The sequence below is a fragment of the Pinus tabuliformis genome, chromosome 9, assembly GCF_031772625.1.
Source record: "Pinus tabuliformis cultivar Carrire ecotype Pingquan chromosome 9, CPIR1, whole genome shotgun sequence".
Taxonomy (NCBI): Eukaryota; Viridiplantae; Streptophyta; class Pinopsida; order Pinales; family Pinaceae; genus Pinus; species Pinus tabuliformis.
Genome location: NC_142307.1, coordinates 1,471,215,386 through 1,471,224,213, shown reverse-complemented (window position 1 = coordinate 1,471,224,213; position 8,828 = coordinate 1,471,215,386). Strand labels below are relative to the sequence as shown.

Below are 8,828 nucleotides of genomic sequence, written 5' to 3'. Positions count from 1 at the left end.
GTGTATATATATATATGAATGAATAAATAGAATTATATTATTTTGGGGTAAAAATAAATATAATATTATTATATTTTTATAAAAATATATTTATAATAATAATAATAATTATTATATTATACTTATTTATTATATATGTTATATATTTATTATAATTTGAGTATATTTAATAGTTAAGAATATGTTCTTTTCATAACTAAATGGTGCTAAAGTATATATACTTCACTGAAATTTAACAATGAGGTTTTTATTAACAACTTAAAATAATATTAATATAAAATATATATATTTAGTATTTCAAAAATATTTATTATATTAAGATAATATTACCAAAATATGAACCAAAAATAGATTTATATATGATTAAATATTTCCAAATAAAAATATGATACATGATCTATCTTAATCATTATTGCTAATAAAATTGCTTGAAATATTATTATTTTTTGAATTTAAAGCCGTCGATATGATTTTTTTAAATTTTCTAGTAAAACTCATTTTAAACCCTAGATTTTCCTTTATGTGATATTTTATGTTTTTTTTTTTAATAACACTAATATCATTGTTATGTTATATTATAAATTGAAACTAAATACTAGTTTATGACTTACTCTTATATATATATATATATATCTATTTTTTATAACACTAATATCATTGTTATGTTATATTATAAACTGAAACTAAATACTAGTTTATGACCTACTTTGTTAATTATGGTTATTAACAAAAGTACGTTGGGCCATTTAAGGACCTATCTAGACTTTCTTGGATTTATTTATAATGGGAATTCAATTCAATAAGGTAATATTAATATTTTCCTCTCTTCTCTTGTTATCTCATATGAAGGGTTATTATTTTATTTGTTTGTAAAACATGGTGAATTTATAACAAACTCTAGTAATATGGGTGAGGGCTAGGATGAAATCTTTCAAATACCAAAATAACATTAAGAGTATAGAACATAACCCACAAGCCAAATATACCAATAAATTATGACTTAGTAAGAGCCGAGATGTCATGAACCTCACTACAGAGGAGGAAAATCTATCCCAAGGCTCACCTACACTTTAAGCCTTATCACAAGGGGCCAAAATGTCTTGAGGATTAAACCTGGGAGGGGACGATGACAAATATTTTTTCTCACCACAATGAGATATTGTTACCAAACTATTACTTTATTACATGAAGGTATTATTCTAATCACTTTTCTTAGGCATTAATCATTTTTATTACATGACTATTTCCATCATACATTCATATATACACAGTGATAATCTTTTGTGAATCATTTAAAAGATAATTTCACTTATTATGTATTTTTCATGTCCTCCAAGAATAAGTCTCCTTTTTTTTCTACTCTATGGGGTTAGATGATATTGGTTGGGATTGAACCCAATTATGGTATTAAAAATCACATTGTTGAATTCCTAAATTGATCATATAGACTCATTCTCTATATTGTAAGCAGGAAGAAGTGAAAAAAGAGAATGAGACTACTTATCTTTTATATTAGTTGTAACTGTAACATTTAATTAAGTGATTTTCTCTTTAAAATATTTTCTTATGTTGATAATAGACCATCTTGCCTGGTTTACCCAAACGATTCTTTTAATAATGAATCAAATATCCAAACCTTCATAATCACAAATTTCAAAGGTTTTATCATGTCCAAAATAATGTTTCAATGTAACATTAAAGCTAATAAAAAAACCTTAAGTTGTAACTTGTGTATACCCTTTGTTGCACTTGACACCTCACACACATAAATCGATTAAAAATTAGTATATAGGAATTTCACTGCCAATATTCAATTTTATTGATGTAACCTCAACATTTATCTTAGCATTCAATTCATCATTCCACCATAATGACAACTAAACAACCCATAATATTAAAATTTTGCAAACTATATGGTTTTTTGCAATCAATGAGTTAGGTGATCAAAGTTGATCGGCTTAATCTAAGATTTACACTAATGACCAATTTTGACCAATTTACACATGCCCGAATTGACTTCATATTAAAGAAAAAAATTGATGATTGTCCTTCACTAGTCATAAGGTTGATCATTAGGAACTTCCTACATTAATGATATGATTAGTTATTATTCTTTAATGATGTGTCCAACCCACCTATTAAAAGGTTAAGTAATGATGTATGGAATATTCCTCTATGACATAGGACTTCATTTGTCTATCTCATATAGAAGTAGAATCTACAATATTGATTTACAATGTTAAAATCTTTGCTCAATTTATTCTAGAACCTATATCAATAATAAACTGTACGTTTGAGATTTAGATATATTGAGTTCTAGTGATCAATATCATTGATTTGTATTAGTTTTCTCACATAAGTACCTCACAATTTCTATTATTAGTTTTATAAGAAACTATTCATCAAAACTATTATAATCCATGTGTATAATTTGCAACTATTGACTTTACTCCTTATTTAGATAAACTAATTTCGAATTTTCACTCTTTCAACTTATCCAAGGTTAAATTTGTATCTATGATCTTGTAACAACGTTTAAACATTTTTAAAAATATGTTATCCCTCCACTCTTCACATATTGAATGATGAAACATTTATGCCTTTTCAGTTCCATTCCATATATAACAATACAGAGAAAAATAGCAAAATTTTAAAAATTTCTTTCAACAGAGACTAGGAAATTAAAGCAACACATATAATATTTAATATTTTTTTGATGAAGTAGAGACAAGTTGATAAAGAGAGCCATGTGTTAGTACAAGCAGATCTTGGAGAGAAAACAAACCAAAATTTCTAGAAGTTCCTACTTTCACTTAAGTAAAAATAATTTTATATCAACTATGCATGTGGTTATTAAATGTGTGTGGTTATTAAAATAATTTTCGATAGACCTTTTTATGATACAATAAGGCATAATATGGTATTTATAGTTATTAGTTAATTCTAATTAGAAATGTGAAATCTATCCCACACATGATATAATGAAATTATTATACATTTATAATTAACTCAATTTCAAGCTCCACACATCCATGGTCACCAGTAATGTACCAAACTTATCTACAAATTTGAAAACATCTATTCCCTTTCATCATCCATTAATAAATAGGTAAGTAAAAGTTTCCTAAGATAATTTTCACCATTTAAATGCATATAACCATCGGTGCACTACTCGCATCGAATGCAAATATTTCATTCACTCAACATACTGGAAATATATAATTAGCTTAGTTTTACCCAATATATCCTCCTTAAATTCTAATTTGGATTTGAAATTTTAATGCCCATAGGTGTGCATTTTATAACATCAAGAATTGTGAATGCCAATATTACATCGACATATAAATAATTTGATAAAAAATATGTAATTCATAAAAAAAAGTGTAAAATTTATGCATAATACCAAGTTGTTAACATTTTATATTAACCATATGAAGAATATAAACAACACTATAACATCAAACATTTTACTGGAAGAGAAAATATAATTTCATAAAAATATAAACAACACTATAACATCAAACATTTTACTGGAAGAGAAAATATGATTTCATAAAAATAAAAGAAAGAGAAAAATGGCCAAATTATACTTCTAAACACTATACCTAACATATCTTTTTAATTACCTAACATATCTTTTTAATTGGATACAAAACATAGCTTTATTTGAACAAAAACGATGGGGTGGTATGTCACTACTTTTTACCAAAGCTGAATTTTGAATGTTTATTATTGATGCACATTATTTAATACCAGTGCATCTTAACCATGTGAAATATATTGTAATACGAAAATTTTAATATGTATCGCCTAAAAAAACATTTACTAAATATTTAATTTATATAATTAATTAATTATAATCATTTTACTGAACATTTAATTTATATCAGTAAGATAATTCTAAAAAAAAATTTACTATATCATTTTATATTTAATTTGAAATTTGAAATCCAACCAAATTTACTAAAAGAATTAAACTTTATAAAATTTATATTTTACAGGATTATAATAGCAATTTAAACATCCACAAATTGAAAGTGTAGTATTAATGAGTAAAAATTGTAGTATTAAGTAAAGTCTTTCGGTAAAAATCACATAAGAGAAATTTTTGGCCAACATGTTTCTAACCAACAAGTGTGGTTCATCATCAGGATAAGATGAAGAGGCAAACCATGGAAAAGGCTTAAATAGAGAGCAATGTAGAGACATTATTTCCAAGTAACGACTATATTTGAACAATAATATTTAAATTATGATATTAATTTATTAATATATTAAAAACAAATATTATTAAGTAATGGCTATATTAAATGGCTAGTTTTTGAAAAATAAGTTTTAAATTGAGTTATTAAAAATAAATATTACTAGTTTTTGAAAAATAATATTTAAATTAATTTATTAAAACCAAATATTACTAGTTTTTGAAAAATAATATTTAAATTATGATATTATTTTATTAATTTATTAAAAACAAATATTAATAAGTAACCGCAATATTAAACAACTATTTTTTGAGAAATAATATTTAAATTAATTTAATAAAAAAGAGAAAAAGAAAATAATAATAATAATAAATAAATAAAATAAAATAAAAATCAAACTTTAAAGGAGGGAAGTCAAAAGTTATAAAAACAAGTCAAGATCCTAATCAAGACAACATCATTTGATAAATAAAATAATTAATGAAAATAAAATAAACTAAATTAAAAATAATTATGGAAAACTAAATAAAATACAACAAATATATACACAAGTCAAAAGAAATATATATATATATATATATATATATATATATATATATATATATATATATATATATATATATATATATATCTTTTTTTTGCTAACGCAAGAGTCGGACCTTCTATTAACTTGTGACTGAAAATAGGTTACATAAGTTACAACAGGTGTTAAGAGGAAGCAATTCCTCCAAAGAAGGGAAGAATTGAATAAAAACTTAGTACCCACACAAAAAAAGATGCCTCGACAAAACATTTGTCAAACTGAAAGATGGGAATAGAGATTGTATCCAAGAGATTTTGGGTCCGCAGAGGTTAACTAGGACCTGCTGACATGCTCATTGAACCTTAACCGTAGATCTATCGCTTCCTGATCCAGTGGCCGAGAACCTATTTTAACTGCCTCTGATGCTAAACCATTAGGCAGACTTAAGAGGGAAATAGATACATTATCCAAAAGATTTCGGTTCTGTTGACTTTCTCCTGGACCCACTAACCTACTCAACAGTCTATAGCCGTCGATCTGCTCCCTCATGATCAAACGACGAATGGCCATATTGGATGGAGCAAAAGCTTGAGGAATGCCCGCCTGATGAGGGTGGTATTCTCTCTCCACCCCGAGCCACGTGTTGACAGTTGAGAGGCATCGCGTGCAATTCATAGATACCACTTTTGGTTTTGAGGGCGCCTGAAAAGGGTGGTAAACCATAAGTTGTTTTGACTCCCACTGACTATCTCCCGAACCCACCAACCTACTCATTGGCCTATAGCTATTAATCTCCCACTCCGTGATTCCACGACCGAGGCCAGTATCGAGCGGAGAAGAAACCGGCGGGATATCCGCCCAAAAAGGGTGGTAATCCCTGTCCTTACAAAGCCACGTGGTGGATAGTGAGTGGCATCATTTGCTTTTCTTGAAGACCATTTCAGATTTTGAGGGTTCCTGAGGACCTGGAAACCACTTTGACCCACGATGGCACCAAGTCACAGAGACTCTGTGTCTGCTGCCTTCCATACCTCGGAGCCATCTGTTGGGACTGATTGTAACCATGTTCCTAGTTACCCAATCTCTGGCCAAGCTTCTAAATGCACCAATGCAAAGGCAAACTCTGGTGATCTCCTTCAAGACCCACAAGTTCCCAAACTCTGTGCATCTTCCTGACATACTCCTATTCTTCATTGATGAAAGGTGAAAGTCAGTTTCCCTGTCTGTTCTGGTATTTCTCCATGTCTGTGAGGGCCTAAGATGAACAATCTTCATGCATTTGGCTATCTGGAACCTCCTCCCACATGTAGCACATGTTATCTCATGTGCATTTTACCCCTTCATTTGCTAGCCAGTCTGCTACTCTGTTGGCTTCCCTACATACATGCACAAAACTGAGAGTTCTTAGAATTCTTAGGTGTGATTGAATTATGTGATAAACCTGTAGAAGCCTCTAGTGGCTTGAGATTTTATCTAGTGTTGTTCCTGTGCCTAACCACTTGACCGAATTGATGACTAATTCCGAGTCAACCTTGATGATAACATTATGTGTGTTGTGATCTATTAGAATCTCCAAGCATTGCTCCATAGCCATGAGTTCAACCATATTGTTGGTGGCTTTTCCTAGATGACTATGAAAGATGACTTTTATGTTGCCCTCCTCATCTCTTATGACTCCTCCATAACCAGCGTCTCCAGGGTTACCTTTTGAGGCTCCATCTATGTTGAATTTTAGAAAACCCTATGAAGGGGGTTGCTAGAAAGCCTTCCCCTCTAAAGTATGCTTTGTGGTATGATTTAGACTCTGAGGGATATGTGTCTGGAGTTCCAACCTTTCCAGAATGCGAGCCTCTCTATGGCTCGTGTGCTTTCTAGTGGAAAATCCCCCAAGGGTGTTGACCATCTCCTTGAGATGTTTTAGGATTAGTGCTATGATGCTTCTAACTAGGCCATTTTTGTCTTTGAAGATCTTGTTGTTGCAATCTTTCCAAACATTCCAGATCAAGAACCCTGGAATCAGATCCCAGGCTGTGTTTATTGTCTCATTTTCCGAGAGATCTCTTCTCCAATTTTTCAACGTAACAGTGATATTATTTTCATTCTTGTCTGTCTGCTTGAAGACATTTTCTACCCAATTCCATAGGGTTGAGGTGAAGGAGCAGAGGTTGAGAAGATGATTTTTGGTTCCTTCCTGCTGACCGCATAGGTGACATCTTGAGGGGCCAACAAAAGCTCTCTTTCTGAGATTCTCCCAAGTTAGAATCTTGTCTTGTTGAACCAACCACCTGAACAATTTGACCTTCATCCAATGTGGGTTATTCCATAGGTCTATGCATGTCTTTTTAGTGTTTGGAAAGTTAAGACCTGTGGCTATTCTTTTGGCTTCCTTGAGGTTGAAAACACCCTCATTACTTCTGCCCCATCTTAGTAGGTCATCTGAAGTTGAGGTCAAAATTTGTCTCTCTTCCATAATAGCTTCCAAAGCTTTAGCTTGAGGTTTCAGCGGGGTCAGTTCACTGTAGTCTGGTAGCTTCCAAATTCTCCATTTGCCATTGTCCCTTGACTGATCCAAATAGTCACTTACTTTCTTTAATCCTTTGTTAATGGTATCAGTTTGAATGCTTGCTAATTCCTCTCTGCTAAGGTTACCTTCCTATTGCCAATTGTCCTCCCAGAACTAGGCAAGATTTCCATTTCTGATCTCCTAGAAGCTATGTTTTTGTACTAAAGATCTGTTCTCCCAGACCTTGTTCCAAATATGGGAACCTTTTATGTGTCTTATAATTCTTATGAGGTCCTTTTCTTGCCAGTTCATTGCATATTTTTGTTTCTAGAGTTTCGCCCAGGGTTATCGTATTTTCTTTAGCCATCTCCACCACAGTTTAGCTCCCAGAACTTTGTTTAGAATATCTGGGTCATGTAAACCCAAACCACCACGGGATTTGGGTTTGCAGATCTTGTCCCAAGCTACCAGAGCCCATTTCTTCTTCTCTTCCACTTTTCCCCAGAGAAAGCCTCTTTGAATATTTTTGATTTTCTGAAGGACTCCTATTGTTGTTGGAAGGGCTAATAGCATGTAGATTGGGATAGTTTGGAGTATCTCCTTGGTGAGGACCAACCTCCCTACTAGGTTCAAGGCTTTGCTTGTCCACTTTCTTAGCTTGTCTTTCAATTTATTTGTTACAGACTCCTAGATGTACTTTTTCAGCGGTTTGTTGGTGAGGGGAACTCCCAGATACATTGAGGGTAGTGAATCTCTTTGAAAGCCTAGAATTCTGGAGAGATTTCTTTGAATAGAAATATCAGTATTGAAAAAGAATATCTTTGATTTTCTGAGGCTTACCTTAGTACCAGCTACCATTGCAAACTCATACAGAATTCACTTGAATGCTTTGGCTTCCTTGACTGTTGGTATGCCCTGTAGCATAGTATCGTCCACATATTGTTGATGTGTCACAGTGTCTCTGTTCTATGTGAGTCTCAGTCCCTGTATTCTTCCTTCCTCCTTGGTAGCAATGATCGCTCTGCCCAACCCTTCCATCATGAGAATGAAGAGGAATGGGAAGAGAGGATCTCCTTGGCTGAGACCTCTTGTAGGCTTGAAGGTTCTAGATGGAGAGCCATTGAGAAGAATTGAACAACTGGCAGTGGTGACAAGAGCCATGACCCACCTTATCCAATTGTGGTCAAAGCCATATGCTTTGAGAACATCCCTTATGTAAGCCCAGCTTAATTTATCATAAGCTTTCTCTATGTCCAGCTGTATTATCATTCCCACTTGCTTATTGGTTTTGAGGGAATGCACCACTTCATGAGCTTGAATGATGTTATTGAGAATTTGCCTCCCTTTCACATAACCCGTTTTCTCCTCTGACACCATATTTGGGAGGAGGGTTTTGAGTCTGTTGGCAATGACTTTGGAAATGATTTCATACACCACATTGCATAATGCTATGGATCTGAATCTATCAGGAGAGGTGGCCTTTTCCTGTTTGGGTATTAAGGCAACGAAGGATTCATTAAGCGGCCTCAAAACTAATTTAGAGTTTCTTGAGTCCTCCACTACCTCCAGAATGTCTTCTTTGACAATCTTCCATCATATT

At 32.1% G+C, this 8,828-nt stretch overlaps 1 protein-coding gene across 1 annotated transcript; it reads right to left on the bottom strand.

Moving 5' to 3' along the window:
• Window positions 1-8,194: 8,194 nt before the first annotated feature.
• On the bottom strand, window positions 8,195-8,605 carry LOC149154164 (secreted RxLR effector protein 78-like). The gene has a single exon (XM_089444066.1). It carries the CDS (start codon window positions 8,603-8,605, stop codon window positions 8,195-8,197), a length of 411 nt encoding a protein of 136 aa, XP_089300192.1.
• Between the last annotated feature and the right edge of the window lie 223 nt (window positions 8,606-8,828).

Excerpts from the sequence above, each read along its gene's own strand:
- LOC149154164 (XM_089444066.1), bottom strand. The coding sequence starts at position 8,605 with ATGGTGTCAGAGGAGAAAACGGGTTATGTGAAAGGGAGGCAAATTCTC.